At 47.9% G+C, this 21,788-nt stretch overlaps 1 protein-coding gene across 1 annotated transcript in view; it reads right to left on the bottom strand.

The window, feature by feature from the left end:
- Positions 1-21,788, bottom strand: part of trappc9 (trafficking protein particle complex subunit 9) — a 151,413-nt gene that overhangs the window by 43,733 nt on the left and 85,892 nt on the right. Inside the window, 5 exon segments of the mRNA XM_060043676.1 lie at positions 3,087-3,199; positions 3,201-3,240; positions 11,843-11,953; positions 21,569-21,600; positions 21,603-21,713. Of these exon segments, the coding sequence (XP_059899659.1) occupies positions 3,087-3,199; positions 3,201-3,240; positions 11,843-11,953; positions 21,569-21,600; positions 21,603-21,713 (407 nt within the window).

The raw sequence follows: 21,788 nt of genomic DNA, 5'->3' as shown, positions 1-21,788 counted from the left end.
CACAGGGAACTTGGTTCACTTCTCCCCCAGAGGGATGCGGATCCATCACATGCTTCTATTGGCTGAGTCTCTGTGACTGCAGGGGCTCTCTCCCTCTCTCGCTCTCCCTCTCTGTATTTATAGCTGTCGTTTCGTCACCACAGGATGAATAATAGTGGAGGCTGGTAGTTATTTAGGTTTTGCTCAGCTTACAGCCAAGTTAGTGGCGTGTTATTTCTAGGAGTGACGTGCTCTTACGGTGCCTTTGGTTTTCCTCATTTATATCCCGTCCCCACCGGGCCCTGTTCATTTATATTATTTATTTAAACTGAAATACATTGTACATTATTTTTTACTAATTGCCTAATGAATTCAATTATATCGAGAAAAAGTGGACACTTGATGTAAGGAAGGGTCCGGATTTCAGTTGGACCTCCATGCTGTGTAATCGGACAAAGAACTCAAGAACGGTGATAAAATAAAGGATAAACGGATGCTATTGGCAGCCTTCGGTTGAACTCTGCGGCACAATAGCATGGACAGAGTCAGCCGCTCTCTGCTCGTATGAGGAGCTGGGATGAAAAGGAATAGAGTGCTCATGTCATTGGCTAAGAATGGGGATTATAATGGTTTCTTCAATGGCTTCATCAACAACCCCTAATCACTGGCCAGGTAAATAAACATGGTGTACTGGCAATGGTCACCATCAACTGGGAGTCCGATTTTTCATCTATTTCTTTGTTGTTTTTTTCGTCAAGAAACTCAGACAAGAAACTACATTTCATATACATGGCTAGTTGAATATGATCTGAAGGTGTAAACCACTTCATTAAGATATAATATCGGGAATATCTAATCACCTATGTGCAAGGAGGTTAGAAGGTCCATCTCACAAAATGTGGGCCCACGACTATGCTTCTTCCCAATGTTCAGCGGGCATCAGCAGCTCCCCTTCCCCCCAAAAAGAGAAATGCTTTCTCACCTAGAAAACGTTTAATCTGCCGCTCTGGACCACGCTGTTGGTTGCTATCCAGGAACAGAATGAGGATGAATCTCATTTCGTGTTTACAGATTCCATTTCCGACATGGACCAAAGTTGCGCATGAAGCCAATTATGCAGTTTGGAATCATGAACTTCATATATTATAAAACACATTCAATTATTTTGTCGAAGGGAAAAAAAAGAGTTAACTCTTCCTCTCATTAATTTCAGGATGCAGTTACCGGCATAACCGTTACCATGGTAATCAAGAGGAAATCATACGGCACGACAGCGTCATGAAGGACGTAGATTATTGACCTCCAATAATATAACCAATAATATCGGAGGGTAGGTTTCCTTTACACTGATGACACATGACTGTATGCATCTACTTGTCGACCCTCATTAACATGATAATGTCAGACCTTTGACGCGCGCGTCACTCACCACAACCTCCGTGGGGAAAACATGGGGGGAAAAAGGAGGGGGGGGGGTGAGAGAGAGGAGCAGGATCCAGAGGCAGATGACATCAAATGATGGTGGGAGGTCAAAATAAGCATGTCAAAAAAATAAGGGATATGACTGAGAGCCCGAGTTACGGTTAATATGCACTCACAGCTCTCCCGACGGACATCTACCTTAATAATCACCAATACACCAGAGTCCGGGTATAGTGCTTCACCACACACACACACACACACACACACAGGGTATAGTGCTTCGCCACACACACACACACACACACAGCAGAGTACAGTGGTCGCCCCACACACACACACACACACACACACACACACACACACACACACACACACACACACACACACACACACACACACACACACACACACACACACACACACACACACACACACACACACACACACGATATGTGGAGTGCTACTCCATGCGCTCCCCCATCTGTCCCCTGAGTGAGGCCCCAGCCGGATCCAGTCTGCTGAGAGGCCTCCAGATGTAGCCCGTACAGATGCCCCCCATCTATGAGTGGATTCTCGCTTTCTTCTCCATCAACTCCAGACATGACGCACCCCGTGGACTTTGTATAAACACAGACCAGGTTAGAAGCAATGGGCCGTTCAAGGGGCTGCTGCCTGAACTGTAGGGGCTTTGAAATGACACACAGCTCACTTCCCATCCAATCTGATCAATCATTGTTCTTCCACTATTTTCTAACACCTTAATTCTTACTTAAACTTTGTTGTGCTTATTTATTTTATCCTCATATCCACCTATTTTGGCACTCATTGAACACCCACAAACTGGAAGCCGGAATCCCTATTCTGAATTCCTTATCCGATTCAGTGAGTGTTACCATGAAGAGCTTTAGAGCAGCCGTAGGGTTAGGGGGTGGGACAAGTGTGGGGTCCTGGGATAGGCTCTGGGTTAGACTTTGAGACAAGATGAGATTGAGGGTTATGCAAACACAATGGACGCCAAAAAAAGGTGCTGTCGGTAAAATTCAAGAGCTATAATTTGAGTTTAATTTGTTGCTTGTTCCTGAAATACCATAGCCACCTGTCAGCTTTTAGGAAGTGAAATGCGCGAGTGAAATCAGTTTCTAGTCGCACCTGCCCCTGTAGGAGCCGGCTTCAACTTGAGCCCCGCTTCCGGCTCATACCGGACCAATCAGGACTTCTCTTCCCTGATTGGCTCGCTGAATCCATCTGCCCGTGATCAAAGGTGCCGTCAACGACAAAGAAATGCAAGGAGGGCGGGAGGAGAGAGGGAGGGGGGGGCGGGAGCAGAGAGGGAGGGGGGCGGGAGCAGAGAGGGAGGGGGGCGGGAGCAGAGAGGGAGGGGGGCGGGGGCAGAGAGGGAGGGGGGCGGGGGGCAGAGAGGGAGGGGGGCGGGGGCAGAGAGGGAGGGGGGCGGGAGCAGAGAGGGAGGGGGGCGGGGGCAGAGAGGGAGGGGGGCGGGAGCAGAGAGGGAGGGGGGCGGGGGCAGAGAGGGAGGGGGGCGGGAGCAGAGAGGGAGGGGGGGCTTTTCCTCTTCTAAATCCCTGCAGGTGATGCTGCTCCCTCCCTCACAGACCTCACACACGCAGCACCATGGGCTGCGGCGGTGCCGTGCAGCGGGCCCCGGGCGTGGCCGGTGAAAGGATATGATGGTCCAGCAGAGGCCCAGCTTGCTGTTGATCTGGCAGCCCTGGGCGCGCAGACGCTCCTCCTCCAGCTGCTTGGCGCTGGCGTATCGCTGGGGGTCGGGCTCCCGCTGGGGGCAGGCTCTCAAAGTCGATGCGGTCCACCTGGATGGCCATCCTGGGGAGGGGGAGGGGGGGGGTGGGGGGGGGGGGGGGGGGGGGGAGGGGAGGGGGGGGTGAGGGCCCACCCAAGGACGCTGATTACATTTTCATTTAAAGCCGAGGTTAGCGCTTGAAACACACTGGTACTTATTTCTAAGGATATGTGTTATTTAAATATATGGTAATTTTTTAAGTGGACCCCTACGCTAAAACAACCCCATTAAAAGCCCTAGGCCATCAGATCAAGCCTTCCAGTTGCAGATATAATATAATAATAATAATAATATTTAATAAACAGAGTTAAACAGCGTGTGTGTGTGAAATACAACTGTAAAACCTGTGCTCAAACTTGTGTTGATGATTTTTACTTTTCTGGCCAATTATGTATACTGAAGGAGAGTAATAATAAATGAATTGCATGCGCACTGTTTAGACAAGGGACAAATCTCTCCTTGTTCAAACCTGTGAGGGAAGCCATTGGAATATTCTGCTCACACCCATTCAGTACCCAAAATGTGGAATTAGATTCTTTGTTTATGAAAAATGAAATGCTGCTCCCCCTTTTTATTTATTTTATTCCGCCTTGTCACTAACATCAGGCTCGCACAGATTTGTGGGTCTTGGCAAGAGTCCAGCCAGACACAACTGCATAATGCATCCAAATAGACCCCGCGTCTAGACTGCTTTGGTGTTAGACGGTACTTTTATTTATTTGATCTATTCACAGGAGCAGCACACGGATTCGAGGTGACAACGTATCCCCAGATAACTACAAGGTTTGACCTCACAGATCCGAGCCAAGGTGAGGGCTGTGGTTAAACGGTCTCTGAAGACTTCCTGCATCACCCTGTGACTCTTCATTCAGTCATGAAACGTACACACCGCCTCATGCAAAGGGCTCTTTAATGTGCTGAATGGACTCTTTGTAAACTGTGATCAATGTGGTCGGCGTAGATCTGCCAACATTCATTCAGACATTAAAACAAAACGTACGCGTGTGACTGTGTGTGTTTTGGTGGGGGCATGATGACATTTAAATTGCAAAGATATTTATGTCAGCCCATGGGCTATGCTTCATTGGACTACAGCAGTGCACTATAACTCACCAGACCATCAACGCCAACATCCCCCCCTAACCCCCCCCCCCCCCCCCCCCCCCCCCCCCCCGCACGCTGAGTGCTGCCATGGGCCCCTCGCTGATGGGAAATTAGACTTTGTGACTTTGCCCACGTTGGTGACTAAAAAGAAAAATTACTGTAAATGACTTCCGTCTCACCGGCCGGGCCCCTGCAGTAAGACGTTTGCGCACACGCACACGCACACACACACACACACACACACACACACACACACACACACACACACACACACACACACACACACACACACACACACACAGAGAGAGAGAGAGAGAGAGAGAGAGACAGAGAGACAGAGAGACAGACCAACACAGGGTGTGAAACGCTGGGTCACACACTGCTGGTGTGTTGGACGCCAATATACCCACGTCGAAATTGCATAGTGATCAATGTTTACTGAAGCGAACGATTTTTGCAATGAATGTTTTCAAGTGTGCTGTCCTTCCTCCACCCCCTGCACTGCGCTCCATTCTATTCCAGTTGCCGGGGAGGGGGAAAACATCCATGTATTGATCGCCCACGTGTGTGTAGTGGGATCATCTTGATTCCAGCTCAGAGACCCAGCCGAGGGTCTACGATGGAGTCCACACCGTCAGATTGTCTACACCGGCTGGGCCCTCGCTAGACCCCGTCTTACGTCTTCTCTCAATACCCATCATCCTCTTCACAGGGACATCATGACGACTATTAACACACATTTGAGGCCCGATCCAGGTAAAGAGCAGGCAGAGAGAGGCAGAGAGACAGACCAAGTGGAAGGGAAAGAGAGAGAGAAAGAGAGACGATGATTGAGGAGAGAGATTTTGTGCATGCAAGGACGCCTCCTCACATGGGCACACACACCAGAGAGCCACGCGACACGACCGAAACAAGAGCCCGAGTAACTGCAGCAACGCAATTATCCTCTCCCAGCCTTCCACAACAAAAAGGAGCGCACATTAAATAACAATTACGACCTGTGAGCGTGGACACGAAAGGAGCACTGACGCTTTCGCTGCAACACTCAAAACGCGGGTGCGTTTGATGTCGGATGGCACCAGGCGTAGGTCAGCCCTTGATGTCCCATCTTCAAATGGGCGCCTGTTTTCCAGTCATCTTCAAAAGCCAACATTACTTGGCAGTCTAAAAATACCCGGTCCGCTGCATGTAAATGGATCAGAACGGCGGCTATGAATGGGGCTGGATCTGGTTTCGCTGTGGACATCCAATTATGAAAAACAAAGGCTGGACATTAGGGCAAAAGGTTTTGTGCGGATGACCACACAGACGCAGTGGCCGACGAGCAATACATAGAGCCTCGTCTTTTAAAAGGCAACGGGCGGCACCAAGTTAATTATACTGTCGGATGGGCAACAGAAGATAATGTGTTGCATCCTTGCAAATAAGCGTGCATACGTGGTATAGACAAAGAAGTCCACACACATAACAATATGCTCTTAGATGGGGAAAGATGAACCCATTCTTTGCTTTTCACTCGGGACACGAGAGCAGAGGCTTGAACCAATCTCCTCCTCCCATTGATTTTACCGGGGCAGGGCTTAGGCCCTTATCAGGCCAGCCATCCAGCCTATTACCAGGCTTTTAATAGCGGACTGTGTTCCAACATTGAGCCACCATGGAGCAAGTCCAGGACTCATAAGCAGCCTGGGTCCCATTCTCCGGGTGGGCCTGCGGTCCCAGAGAGGATAAGAGCGGTTGATGAGGCCTGGCTGGCTGACTGACAGACGTTGTGAACCCCAGAGTTACCACTTTGACAGTGGAGTGGTGCACATTTTTGTTTCTTTTATGGTTTAACAAAGACAGGAGAAAAGCATTTTGAATTGAGTTGGTGAATGGTGCTTTTAGACCCTAACAGACGTGGAAAGGATATTCAACTGCTGCGATGCAGTTGAATTTACACTATTGCAAGCCCTTGTGATTGGACCATTTTAGGTGTTTCCTTGTAGGTCAGCATTGGTCCGAATAAGAGGTCAATATAGAATGCTTCTTTTTCTGATACTGGGTGGGTGGTTGAATGTAGGCCTAATTGATTGGGTTATGAACATAACATCGTTATGTGTGATGTGTGCAGTTTAGTGAACTGCTGTGCTATTTAGATACCAACAACTATAGTTAATGTTTACAGAGATACAAGCTCACATTGTCATATATCAACTTTATATCAGCCATAATGAAGTCTGGATCGTGTGTGTGTGTGTGTGTGTGTGAGTGCGTGTGCGTGTGTGTGTTGATGGTTTTCCCGTGGATGAGCAGTGTGGCCGAGGACAGCACCGTTGTTAAATGGAGGTTAGGGAAACGTCTTCGAGCCATCTCTTCGGTTGTCTCTAATAAACAACAACTACCCAAGAAGGCATCTTGGTGTTCACCTGCTAACGATTTCCTGCCGTCAAGTCAGCTGGCCTTATCGTTCGTCATTGATTTCAATATTTTAGTGCAATGTGTTGTCGAGCATTTCTCGAACACCACATGACGTTTCAACCCTCTTCAGATGCACTGCAACAGCAGCCCGCAAAACCCTGGATCTAACATGTAATTATTTTAATGACAAATACACATTGCTGTGTATTTTTGTGCATGTGTGTTGATTTTGTTAAACAGCAATGCAAGCGCAAACGTTGTTTGCTTAATGAATTGTTACTGTCAATAATTGGCCCACTAATTGAAACCGTGAGCCTAAACTGTAGTATGAAGCAGGCTCTGCATTCCCTTTGTGTGAACACTTCCACCCAGCCAGACAGATGGAGAGATGGATGCACTCACATTACGAGCCAAGCTACGTCTGCACTCGCTGGCAGGGGTGCAACCTAAGCTCGCATTTGCATGACAAATGGAGCCTAGGCCTGTGAGGAAGTACTCTCACGGTCGTGCATACATAAAGAGATCTCCCTCCAGTTACCTGATGGAAACAGTGCTGCCAAAAAAACAGGACAATAATCTTCCTCAGACATCCGCTGCATAATTATTCCCTGGTTATGACTTCCTGCGTGTGAGCAGACGGAAATAGAAGCTGATCCTACAACCAACAGCAATCACGCTCTCGCAATCTGCTCTGCCATACCATAGCCCACAGTCGTCATACCACAACAACGCACGCGCAGCTTAACAACCACAAGTTGGAACACAAGAGAAATAAAGACAACGTATTGAGTAATTGACAAAGAAATGGTCCAGGAGAGACCGTTTCCATCTGCTCCGAGAAGGGGCCAAATATAGTCTGGTACTTCATATGAACTGTGTCTAACAAAAGCAAAAGAAAGAGTGCTGAAAATGAAAAATTCGAAGCCTGTGCGATGGCTCATGACACTATATTGGTAATTACTGGCCCTCAGGACAGCTGCAGCAGAGGGGCCTGTTTCATGGCAGTAATAACATAACCCTGGGAGGGTCACGGCAAAATGATACTCTAATTAAATGCTGTGTTCCCTCGGAGCAGGAGCACATGATAACCCCATTAGGGAGTGAGCAGGGGTCCCTTTCGTCCGACCCCTGCCGCATCTGGGGGGGGGGGGGGGGGGGGGGGGGGGGAATCATGCTTAACGGCCCGCCCCTGTGACCCCAAATGTGGACGATGTATCCAAAAGCACCGCTTTCAGAGGCACAAGGCGTCTGCTGCTTCTCCTGCAGCCGTGCACACACCTGTTGAAAGAATCGAATGGAGTCCATTTCCTTTTGATTTTCCAACAGAGTGATGATTCAGATTCCTTTGTTTGTGTATGCAATCATAAAACAGGCTGAAGGAGAGAAAGTGCTGGAGTGTGAGGGAGGATTTGTATGCATCGGTGTGTGTGTGTGTGTGTGTATGTGTGAGTGAGTGAGTGAGTGAGTGTGTTTCTCTCGCCTCACGTGGTACCCTATTTTTAGCTCACGTGCCAGCGCCTCAGTGCAGTGGAGGAGAGGAGGGGGCACAGAGGCAGCCGAGAACCTGAGCTATTTATAGCGCGCTTCTCCCTAACTCCCTCCTCCTCCTCTTCCTCCTCCCCCTCCTCCCCCTCCTCCTCCTCCTCCACCCCCTGCTGCTCGCTCTGCCTGCCAGCAGCAGAGGAGCTGGCTATCATCAGCCATTAACATACCCACGCTCCTCTCCTGCGATGGGATGCGCCTCGTGAGCCGTCGCCACGGCGATAGTAATGGCTTTGGGTATAGGTGTGAAGAGAAAATGCGCTTCGGGCACATCAATCGATTTGCGATTCCCACGCCGTCGATTCACCCCCGGACGGCCGTGGTGCTGTACAGAGTGCACTATTTTTAGCCCGGCAACAAGCGACATAATGTTATTCCACCGAATTACACGTTATGAAAAGACATTACTGGGGGAGATGCAGCGAGGGTACACGTGGCATTTGCTGATCCATCGCCGTGCAGAGAGATGCAGGCGTTTGCCGCCACAAATAAATGTATCATGTCGACGCATGGTCTTTTCACGAGCGCTTTTTTTTATTTGCACCACGGAAAAAATATATTATCAATTCAATATTTATTGAGAAGCTACATTACAAAGAAAATAATTTGCAGAGAAGTGAGGAACAATCGCAATAATAGTGCTGACACAGAAGACTGAACGTCGTAGGGGTGGTGAGGAGTCGTGAGGAGGAGGAGGAAGAGGAAGGGGAGGAACCACCACCCACCCCTCACGTCTCAACACCCTCGACCGTCCGCACAGTCACCTCGACGGAGTGCTGTTGTCATTAGCGGGGCTGGTGGTACAGATCGGTCATTTCACGCTCACGGCGTCCGCACTACAGAGGCGACCGGTGGGCAGAGACTAACGTCCCACGCCTGAGAGACGGTTATAGTACAGGGGGGAGAGGGGGGGGGGGGGGTGCGCCACAATGATAGAGGATTTAAAAGGGGGACTTTTTTTTGTAGTCAGGCTGTGATGCTTGAAAACTGTTTGAGGGGGGCCGTAAGCTCTGTTGGATCCCCCCCCCCCCTGCACTCGAGGGACGCAGCTGGGGCTCTGACGCAGGGCCGTGGTGCCCTGGAGGCTCGCGGCTCCAGGGAAAGGCAGGCTCTGACCTTAGGAGGCGTCAGGCGTCTGCGTGCATATGTGCATTGCAGTCACCACAGTCATGGAGTCTGGAGACCGTAAAGGCCTCTGCAACAGAATAGGCATACAAGTAATGTTTGGAGGAAGACCAAGTAGATCTTCTTTGGGGCCAAATTAGAGCATAAAAAAAAATATCAAACAATATGTAATACAGTCATTATCAGTTCTCTAATTTAGTATCTTAATCACAGCAGAATGATAGGTCCATAAAATCTATAATTGTTTATAATGTCTTGCATCTTCGATCAATAGTACTCTGTGTTTTTGCAACTTCATTTAATGTCAGACAAAACTGAACCCATTGTACAAACTATTGATTTTTGGTGAACAGTGGAAATCATCAGTAGCCCAGAGAGAGAGAGAGAGAGAGAGAGAGAGAGAGAGAGAGAGAGAGAGCGAGAGCGAGAGCGAGAGATACAGAGAAACAGGAAGGGAAAGAAACAGAGGGCGAGCGAGAGCGACGTCCCGTCATCAAGGGGGTCATTCTAAGAGTGTGTGCTTCATAATGACTGATGAAGAGGCACAGGGAGGAAGGCACCTTGTAAAAGATGCATGGTGTGATTGATGTTGTGGAGATGAAAGCAGCTTTCTGTTACCTTTCCAATACCCCCGCCTCATCCCCGTGTCTGTCAGCCCCCTCCACATGGATTACCCACGCAAGAAACACACTCGCAACCAACATTCACTTCTTAAAAATATTTCCTAATATTTTTTGCTGCGCCTCGCCGTAACGAAAGAAACAGTAACCAACAAACGCACACAGAAATACAATAAACTTCAGACAAACTCTTCCGAAAACGAAAGAGAAATGTTTTAAATCTAGTGATGGGGTATGATCTTTCTTTTAAACTTTTTATTTATTATTATATTATCTACGGGGTTATTGTTATCTCCTGGCTTTGAATTCTGGAGCCTCTCGGGAGCCTCCATCACAGCGGGCAGCTGCAGGAACTCTCCTCAAAACCGGAGGGACGTCGCACGACGGCGAGGAGCACCGAGTCGGATGAGACGGTACAATATGGCCCGTCTCACTGCAAGCGCTGATTGTTGTTACGGTACGCCCCCCCCCCCCCCCCCCCCATACACACACACCCCTCCGCCCGGGCCCAACCTGAGGGGTCTGCGTGGGCGTTGTGTGTGAGTGTGTGTGTGTGTGTGTGTGTGTGCGTGAGTGTGTGTGTGTGTTTTCGGGGGATGCCGGCGTAGAGGGAGTCGATACGTTGGGATCTGGGCAAATATGATGATAGTCAATTATGCGCCTGTCATCCCTGAAGATAAATCGCTAGTGGACTAGGTGGTGCTGAGTGCACTGCACAGCAGACCACCACCACCGCCGAGCTCTGAAGCTCCGTCTCCCGCTCCGAGGGGAATGAAATGTCAATCAATATTGGGGGGGGGGGGGGGGGGGGGGGTGGATGGAGGTGGGCCAGGCGAATGTTTGCTTTTTATAAGCAACTCGTGCTTTTTTTTTGCCTCTCGTGCAAAGTGTACAGCGCGACGACACGTGTCGGGCCAAATAGACCTTTCAAACACTGTTGAATATGTTGGTCTAACACACACAGACGCACGCACACAAACTAACACACGCTGAAGGCAAAGAATGCTCTGGAGGGACGGCAGTGATAGGAATCATAATGCGATACTTCCCAGGCGAACACTGGGTGGAGTGAGCGAGGTGACACAACAGGAGGGCAGCAAGACGCGGGAGAGGCTGAGAGTGTGTGTGTGTGTGTGCGTGCGTGCGTGCGTGAGAGACAATGTTTCTGTATGGCCACATACGGTGTGCTTTGTCCGTGATGGAATAGGCAGTTATCAGTGAGAGAAACAGGTGCAATGTAGCGGCCCAGTGTGAATCAATTAGAAGAAAAGTGTGAAGGTCCCTCTCCAAAGTGTGTTGTCGTATGCACCACATACTGTGGCGATGTCTCGAGCTGTGGAATGTACAGGTTGAGACGATAACACTGTTGACCAACGGGTGCCTCACCCGTGCACTGATCCAAATGATTACGCGGCCTCATGGGAATCAAAAAACTGACCCAAGGCTGACCCAAAATACCAGGAAGGACTTCGATGTCTCAGATGTTTTACTTCTGACAAAAATAAACCATAGTAGCTCTGAACCCATTACAGCTGCATTAAGGAGAGATGAGCTTCCACATCAATCATCAGTTCCTCGTGTTATTTATATGCAGCATCACAGAGTGTGACGATAGAGATTGGAAGATTTTGTTTGCATCTGGTTTGTATTCCGTCGTCTGTCTACGCTAGGTTTAATCCCTGTATAATTCTTAGATATGTTTGCATATTATTATTAAGTATAATTTAGCCTTATTACTGCCTCTGACCTCTGTGTTAGGTTTGAGGTAGTTCCTTTGGTTGTTCATGTGGTGGATCCAAGGCAAAGCGCCCGCCCCTCCGTGCTTTGCCCTTACCTCTGGCACTCGCTGGCATGCAGCACCAGGTCCTGGTTGTTCTTGGCGCTCAAGGTGACCTCGTGCTCCGTGGAGTTGAAGACATCCAGCAGGAGGTGACACTGGCGCGTGCTGGAGGAGACACACAACACGAGATCAATGATCAGCTGAACGACTCAAAGACACGGCCTGCGTTGAGTCATCGGCGAGGGGAAGAGGCGTGGCACAGCGGGACTCAGAGTGAATCGATTCAAATGAAAAGCTTGTGTGTTGTCTCCAAAGTGTGTGTGTTGTGTACATATTTTAGCGGTGTCTCAAGCTGGGGTTTCCGTCCACCCAGGGAAGAGATGCCCTTATTGGTCAGAAAGTATACAGGAGTGGTCTGGAGTATAAACTGTCTCACACAAGGGGCCAGGTGTGCAGTGAATTCGAAACCGATATTATCTCAGAGAGCGTTTCCCTCACTAAGAGCTGACAGATGGCTACAGCATTTTTAACAAAGTCGATCCGGTTGGCAGCTCTTAAATCTACCTGATGCACCTAAGTGAAACGCATCCCTTAATCTCTGCGTACATTAGTATTGTGAGAAGGAGCGTTGAGAAAGATAGCACTGGCCCGATGCCATGCAGACATCCAAGTGCCTCAGCCAAAAAATAGCAGCTTGTGAAAGCCTTATATGTTAACAAGTCTATAATTCAAACGCATGAAGACAGATTCATGTATTTATTCATTATTACATATTTTAAGGGGGGGGTGGCATTATAGCCCCCAGTAAAATTGTGTAAGATCTCCACAATGTGTGTGAGTGTGTGTGCATGTGTTTAAATACACAACAATGAAAAGAAAAGCATACAAATAGCAAATACAAATATAAAGACAAAAACAAGCGCATGTACACACGCACACAAAATAAACACACACGCACGCACTTAGCACACAAACGAAAAAAAACTAATAAACCCAAAGGTCCCCACCCACATGCGGTACGCGTACGAGTGGATCCAGAGAAAGAGGAAGCTAATATGCGATGCACTTATGGGTCCTTGTCCCAACATGAAAGGTGGCAGTACTTCCATCAAAGGGGGAGCCTGCCGGCCCCTTTCAGCGTCTCGTGGTCATCTCTGCATAAGCCCTGCTCCTGCCTTTCTCATGCAGATCTCAAGTACGCCAATTTGTGATTCAGATCAAGTCAGGAGAGATAGCTGCTTTACACTTTTCAAAAAGGTTGATTTTACCCTGCAAGTAACAAGGAATGTATTTTATTTAAATAGGAATTATTACACTCTCCTTGTAAACTGATAAAAGTGCACTGGTGCCTTGGCTTGATCTGAACTCTAACCCTGGCACCAGTGAACAGCCTTGACATTATGGGATGGTCTTGGACTATCGGACAGGGCCTGGTATTCAGGTTAATGATTTGAGGACTGTGTTTGTTCTTGGAATATCAATAAGAAGCTAATCGGTTTCCTTTCAGGTTATTTTACGCTAGGTTGGGACCGTCAGTTCTGGCAGCGGGAAAACATGATCAATAAACTGAATAAAGTAAAAAGAAAATATTCCCTAAATGGATGAAAACTGATAGAAACTGATGTTTATTTTCTGACAGGTTTCCCAGACACAAAGCCCACCATTGCATGTTTACCTAAGTACTCGTATTCATCAGCGTTACTTCAAACAGAGCCATTTATTTAGGGTCGGGAGGGGGGGGGGGGAGTTCTGCTTTGAATCCCAAGTCAGCCCAAACCCGCTACGAGTTGTAGCAAAGGAAATGCAAATCACGCAACTAGTGTCAAATGAGTTATTTTCAATGTCTGTGGTTTGTTGTTCCCTCTTTTGAGTCTGGAGCTTCAGAGTCTTAAATAAACTGCTGCCGGCAATTAGAAGAGACACCATTATGACTATTATTATTATACTTTGTATTACAATAACAACACTTGTGTGTCTTTAATGGTGACAGTTGTCTGTGTCAGTGGATGAGAAGCGTGGTGGTGATTATGGCACCAAGCTTGGCGGGGGGAGGGATTTATAGTTTGAGGCGTTTAAGCACGGGCCATCCATCTACAGTCAGGACGTCTGAGCGTTACTTAGGCATTTAGTAGCCTGGATAAACTAAGAAGAGCGCGCACATGTATTAATTCAACAGGCTATTCATTGATTGGCTGTTTTATGATACTGGGGGTTGTTGGAGGAGGCGGATGCCGTATATATTAAAGCATTCATTCACGGGGGATGACATTCTCTGTCGTTTTTCATTATAACTGCGTTCTTATTTGCAATAAATTTTTGGCAAAGGGTGGAAGGATTCTTCTGAGGCGATGGGTTTGGGTAAACATAGAATACCAAGGGAAATTACAACCCCCGTTTCTTTGGAACTAGCACCGTTTAGTGATCGAGGAAGAAAAAGAGAAGGACAGCACAAGAGAAGAATGCTCTCAGAGAAAGAAAAGAAACGTACGGGAGAATTTGTACCATTCCGTTAAGCATTCACCAGCAGTACTCACCGCGTAGAACAGGGAACCAACTGGCCTAAATGATTCAAAACTGCCAATAGGCTTCCAAACTATTTGGCTCCATTTTGCTCGGTGCATTTTTAAATTCCTCTCAAAGTGCCGAATGAGTCAGCCTGATGAAAGTAAGCTTTGGCCTTTTTCCGAGGGAGACCTAAAATGGCTCGTGGGGCACAGCTTTAATCATTCATCAATGGCGTACAAGGACGTCTGCGTGTTGCATGGATTTAAAATAACATGCAAGGATATCTCTGCGGGCTGGGGATGGATGTGATGTGCATGTAGGTTTCGTGTGCGTGTGCGTGTGTGCGTCAGGATCAGATCTATAGAAGCATGGGGGGGCACGTCACCAGAGATAGCTTTGCCTTGCCTAAACATACTGAATAAAACAGAAGAATTATACATGAACTACGTTGGTTTCCTCAAATACACAACAGCCAAGAAAATGTAGATGTCTTATTCCCATTCACGATCCAACACGTAATTTCCCTTGAAAAAATAAAAAAGATTTTACAGTCGACGCCCATCCAGATTAAATCGAACCACTGGAATGCCGAAACGGCTCAGGAAAATATACCACAGGTCACAGCGTAAACAAATCCATCATTGATTTATTCATGAGCCCATTGCCTGTGCTTTCACTCCAGCAGTAACCCAGATGTTTCCTGCACACTCGATTTCCCACCTGGGAATCGGAAGGCCGCAGAGTCGATCCCCTCCAGTGTCTTTAACACCGCACAGGGAAAACCACCGCTGGTCGGCCACGCTACCAAACGCTGCCCCGACGCAACCCGGGATTGTTCTCTAAACAAGATTTAACTTTGCAGAGAGAGAGAGAGAGAGAGAGAGAGAGAGAGAGAGAGAGAGAGAGAGAGAGAGAGAGAGAGAGAGAGAGAGAGAGAGAGAGAGAGAGAGAGAGAGAGAGAGAGAGAGAGAGATATGAGTGTGGGGGGGAGAGAGGGTTACCCCCCCCCCCCCCCCGCCCCCCCCATGCATAATGAATGAAAAATAATTAAAACACTGAATATCAGAAGCCAGGATACCACAAGTTGGAGGGAGGGGGGGAGAGAAAGAGAGAGAGAAGCTGCACGGTGCGATATATTGCAGCATTCTTAGAGAAGTGTCCTCATAGAGACAGTCTTGGATCCAATTGAAACGAGTACACTTCCATTGTTCGATATAAGACAGTGGGTATCGTTATGGACAATGCCTTTTTAGCATTTCACTTTTAAATTATTCTGGGGGGGGGTATGCCTTGACATTCGTTTAAGAAAGATTGGTGTTAATTGGTGTTATTTAAATTCAAGATTTTGTGATACATGGTTTTTAGTTGGTCTGGAGTGGAAAGCACAGTGTGATGCTTTAAGTGTGTTGAGTGTTAACTGGATAAGCAGATGGCCTGTGGGGCTACGATCAATGCAGACTGATTGTACAAGGAGCCAATATCACACACACACACACACACACACACACACACACACACACACACACACACACACACACACACACACACACACACACACACACACACACACACACACACCAATGCTGTGGTCTTTAAATAGCATGGTGGTGCTAGCCAATGCTGTTCTGGCCATTAGTGGGAGACATGGAGAGTTCATTACGCATTTAAACTTGTATTTTAACATATACACATACTTATGTTATGCTATATATATATATATAAATGTATAGATATAGATGTACAGCTAGATAGACACACACACACACACAAACACACATATATATATATCTTTCAAAATATATATCATAGGTGCCGGCTAGGAGACAGTATCTGACAGTAGGGAACGTGCTCTGTTGCTGCACTGCTTAGGAGCAGAGGGAAAGAGCAGGTTCAGAACTCTTGGCACCACAACAACGTACACAAAGGCTGTTGAGCGAATGAAAAACCATTTGGCCGCTTCGAAACAGTCCGGTGAGTCACTGACGCAGTGAGTAGCTCATCGACAGGGTTTGGCTAGCTTTTGCAAGTTTGGGTGGCGTTACAGGGTGAAATGATAGGGGACAACTTCCTTATGAACATGAACTGTGAAAATCTTAGGGATAGACTGAAAAAAAAGGATGGTCTGACATTAGCAGCAGTTCCCAACCTAGCAGTAAGCGTTACTATTTTGTCTGCCTATTCCAACCTGCCAGCACTAGTTAACAACATCCTCAGCTCAAAGTTGCCTCTCTTCCAAATACGTGCAGACTGCAACAGGAAGAGGATATTACTAGCCTCTCAGTTATGTGAACGCTGTGTGGGATTTGTGTCTTTTCTGCATAATTGAAGGGCTCAGACCTAAATCACTTCGATAAAGTTTTTAGGTCTACCCCAGGTAGAGCCTCCAAGCAACCTAATGGATTATCCACAATGTCATCTCAGAACGAGTGATTCTTTGAATGTGCACATTGATGGTTGGTGAAGTCACTCTACACCTCTTCCTAGACACTGGAGTCAAAAAGTCCCTCCTTAACTTGGCAACTTATGCAGTTATTCTCCCAAGAGCCCATGGGTCTAACCTCCGTCTCCATGCATTGTTATACCATCTCAAAGATTGACATTATGGGCTCCCTTCAGCTGAATAGAGGAAAGTGCCTGTCTTCAGGCTCCATATTGCAAACCATGGGACCAAAATCCTCAGGCTCGTCCTCTTTAAGGGCCTCGGTTTCACTCTGCTAGACATCGCCAGACACTTGCAGATTAACTCCGTTGCTATCCTTTGGCAGAAACAGTGCTCTGTGCTGTTCAGTGGTTTGGGATTCCTCCATGTTTTCACTCACCAGGCCATTACACCCAAAAGGGCCACCTGTCGTACAGCCGCGTCGCCGTTCTCCGACATGACAACCCTCTGAGCTAAAGAGCATGCTCGATTACTTTATCATCGGGCAGGTAATCATATCCCCATGGTTCACCAACCATGATGGCAATGAATAAGCCTGGGGGGTTTTAACTCTGGATGGATCTGAGAATAGAGGTATTGATAAGCAAGACCATCATCTCCAACAAGAACCCCCTGAAAACGACAAGAGGAGCTAACCGTCTAGTTCCACAGATCCCCCTTTTTTCCAAACTGGACCTCCGCCTGGTCTACCTCCAGGAGCCATTATACCCGAGAGCAAACCTCCCCCTGGTTTATTACCCACAAAGGGGTAATCTGTTGCAAACCATGGGCTTTGGCCCAAGCTTTGTCCCCAGTTTCTTCCAAAGATCATGGCCTCTATCTTCGCTGAGATTCCGTGTGTCGCCATCTATCTCAACAACATTGTGGTTTACGTGGCCACCATTGAAAGCAATGACAAAAGACTCTATAGCAGGTTAAGTGCAGTGGCCAAGCACCACCTCACTCAATGCTTTTGCACTCTGCCTATTGAGCTTTTCGTGGATTTGTCTCTCGGCTAACGGCATGTACACCCAAACTCATCCTCCGTGTCCCGAAGCCCACCTTGGCCTCCTTCTTGGGCATGATTTCGAATTACCTCTGCTTCCTGAAACAATATTTGGTCCCGAGACACTGCGTTATCTCCTGAAAAATGGCCAGCCCGTCACTGTAAGTATGCTTGCATGAACGCTGTGCGCCTCCCGAAGTACCAGCTCACCTTACCACCAGTCCTGGCATACTATGACCTGGCCAAATCCACCCTTGACACATCGGATGCCTCTGCCACGGCCATTGGTGCTGTGAAGTCTGGGCTGTAAGGGGATGTTAAGATGCCGATGGCCTTCGCCTCACGTGCTCTAAGCCTAAAGGAACAGAGGTACTAAACCATTCCGTCTCCCCCGTTGGGCCGACTACCTGCAGCAGTACAACTACCGCCTAGAGCCACCACAACATGCCTTGGAACATGTTTTGCAGTACTGCTATCACACTCAAGCCCTGGTCAACTCACAGCCCCAATTTTGGGCTTTGTACAGGACCCGGCCGAGCATGACCTGACCAGTGTCACTGCGGGAGCTCGAGGACACCTCAGCCGATGACCCCGTTCCCCTTATACTTTTGACCTACGTCGGTCTGGCCGAGACTGTGATCCCAATTCCCTTTTGGGCACCTATGGTCGGGCTCAGACTCGGGCATGGTCGGGCTCAGACAGCGGGGTCACAATGTTGAATGGTGCCCGGTCCTCAATTGGGAAATCGAGACCTCGCTCCCGGCCGTGCAGCTGTTGGAACGGCTATCCCGACCCTGGCAGCACATGCAGCTTGACGTCTGAGTTGAGTTGCATGGGGTACCGCATCACAAGCCTTCACTCATCCTGATTTACGGCCCCCACTCCAAATTATTGATTGATATTTCGGACTCCCTGGTCCCTGTTTTACGTTGCTGGTTTTAAGTTCAGGGAATTGTGCTGATTAAATGGAGTAAGCTGCAACGGCGGTCCCTGCAACAGACACCGTTATTCAACATAACAACGCCGTCTACAGTGTCAGCCGTGGCAGAGAGCTGGTCCCCTGCTGGAAACCCTTTAAAAACACATTGCAGGAGCAGGCATGCGTATGACAAACTAGGCCTATATAGGTCCTGCTGTTTTTGCTCAAGGATGTTTCCCCCACCCCTGGGTCTTCGCCGATGCCTTTTCACCCCTGGGTATTCGCGGATAACCTCCATGACACGAAAATACATTACTCCATTAAAATTGTTTTTCTTTCTTGTATTTCAAATCTTATAAATGCATCACCAACCATGTTTTGTATGCCAAGTTTCTAAGAAATGCTGAAAAACACTATAGAAAATACTAAATGCTTTAATCCATGACGTGAAAGCCCTGGAAATTGGCATGATTCAGTTAGCATCCCAAGAAACCCAACAAGATCCCCCCCCTCAGCAGGGGAAAGGTTAAAGGTTAAGAAAGGGCATCTCCATTTACTCCTTGACTACATTCTGGCTTGTCAATAAAAATAGCATATCACACAACACCAGGAAAATATCTAATAATTGCGATAGTAACAATACATTTTGCACCAACTGTAGGGAAATTTCTTTCGGGTATTTAAAAATGATCCATAACCAAAACTAAATCACGTACATTTAATTATTGGTTACCTGGTCCCTAAATGTGCATTAAGATACCGCAGAGAACACATTGTGAGAAATGCTTTTATCACCTCTGATGCTCTATAAATAACTTAAAAGTATAATTTATTCATGATTGCATTAGTTGAACAGGTGAACCATGTGAATTACACAGGATGCGGCTTTCATTACAATTCAATGTCATTTTGGCATCCAACCAGAAATTAGGTCAACTTCTTCAATTAGGTCATAATTCATTATTAATTTTAATCCAAAGTGTGTTTAATAGCAGATATTATTTTTTTTTGTTGTTCCTTGAACCTAACAATGGAAAGGTATTCAAATAGCACTGTACTGCCTGGCATAACGGACCCAAGTAACTGTCATGGGGTCAGGCTGGGGGGGGGGGGTGGAATATGATGTGAAGGGATGACGTAAACAACAGAGCGGCGACGAGAGAGAGAGAGGTGTGAAGAGAGAGAGAGAGAGAGAGAGAGAGAGAGAGAGAGAGAGAGAGAGAGAGAGAGAGAGAGAGAGAGAGAGAGAGAGAGAGAGATGGACGTGACAGCCTGACGGCGTCTCCCGAGGCAAATCTAGCAGCGCAGAAAGACGGATGGCCAACACCGCAGATATTATTACAGCTAATGATTCACCTCCAGTGGCGATTACTGGCCTACGATCAATCTAAACACACAGGGCTTCTAGCATGTCAGCTCTGACATGCAGATTGAAACAAAGGTAGAAATAGAAAAACTATGGGGAGTGAGACGGAGAGAAAGGAATAAAGGAGAGAGAGAGAGGATTAAAGAAGAGTGAGAGAGGGATAAAAAAGTGAGAGAGAAATAGGTTTGGATAAGAAAAAAAAGGGAAAGATACATACATAAAATTCAGCGAGCGAGGCGACAGAGGAACAGACAAACAAAAAACAAGAGAGAGAGAGAGAGACAAAAATAAATGAAAAATAAGCAGAAAAAGGAGAGGGAGAGCGTGCATGGAGGAGTGGCCCCCAGTGATGACAGCAGGGGGAGAGGGGAGGTTGGTAGTCATGCTCTTGTGCAACGGCTGTCAGCTTCTGCCGCCGCCGCAGCGGCAGCAGCCCGGAGACGCCCCCTCTGATGTGCCTCCGGTGACACACAGCCCCGACCCCTAGCGAGCAGCCCGCCCGCAGGGCTGCTCGCTAGGGCTGCGGGCGGGCTGCGGGCGGCAGGCTTGCGAGTAGAGCGGTGCGCGTGGTGTTCACATCGAGACGGAACAAACACAAGCCTCCGTTCTGCTCTGGTGTGTCGCTGGGCCGCGAGAGGAGGCGCCGTGGTACCACAGAAAGAAAATGGGAGGGAATTATTCATGGGGGTGTGACACGATGAGGCTGCAGTTTGGAGGACTTGAAATTGGAGCAGGACCAAACATTGAACGGAAATATCAAAGCAAAAATAACGAGGAAAACAAATCCCAAGAAGAGATACGACAAATAACTCGGGAGATCAGAGTGGGTCGCTGCGGCGGCAGAACTCCTAGTGAAAGGAATTTGAGGCAACTTAGCACAACAAAGAACAAAAATGAATTTGTTTCAGAGTTGCAATGTCACCGGGCCGAGTGTCAACGATGTCATACCGAGGAGGGAACACTGAAACAAACAGACAGAGCCGGCGTGTGTATGACTGCCTCGAGGTGGGACGAAGCCACTGTGAGAGCGCTGGGACCCCCCTTTTACTGTGTGGCCTACCCACACACACAGAGACAACGGACCCCTGAGATGTGTCATGGGCTGCACAAGGTCCTCCGAGTGATGGATTTGTTATCCACACCGTCATCATCAAACCCGAGTGCGGGTAGCCATGGCAACGGAAAATGCTGGGAAGCATGCAGGCAGTGGCTAGTGGGACTAATAAAGTATTCTAAGTGTTTGTTTACTTTGGTGTAATTAAAAGGATGTTCAATTAAACAGTGTGTGTGTGTGTGTGTGTGTGTGTGTGTGTGTGTGTGTGTGTGTGTGTGTGTGTGTGTGTGTGTGTGTGTGTGTGTGTGTGTGTGTGTGTGTGTGTGTCAGTTTGTGTGAGTGTGCATGTATGCATGCATATCAAGCTGTCTGAAACGGATTACTGAAAGCAAGCAATTATTCATGCAGAGCGATGTTGTTTGCTAGCGACCATTAATCCATTGATAAAAAAAGTTTCCATGATATTCGAGACATCAGCATATTGAGCATTAAAGTCCCAGCCTCTGCATACCTGGTGGCCGGGAGCGTGCTGACCCGGGTGAAGAGAACACCGAGGGCTCCACGTCCACGTGGACCCCCAGGGACAGCTCCCGGTAGTAACCCTCCACCTTCCCGGGACCTCCAGAGTACTTAAAGTTCAGCACCGCCTCCAGGCTCTGAGAGAAACGATGACAGAAGGTGCAGAGAGAGGTTATGACATCATCACATCATCAACACGTATATTAGTGGGA

This window comes from Gadus macrocephalus, chromosome 22 (genome assembly GCF_031168955.1).
Source record: "Gadus macrocephalus chromosome 22, ASM3116895v1".
Lineage (NCBI taxonomy): Eukaryota > Metazoa > Chordata > Actinopteri > Gadiformes > Gadidae > Gadus > Gadus macrocephalus.
This window is presented reverse-complemented; position numbering and strand designations above follow the sequence as displayed.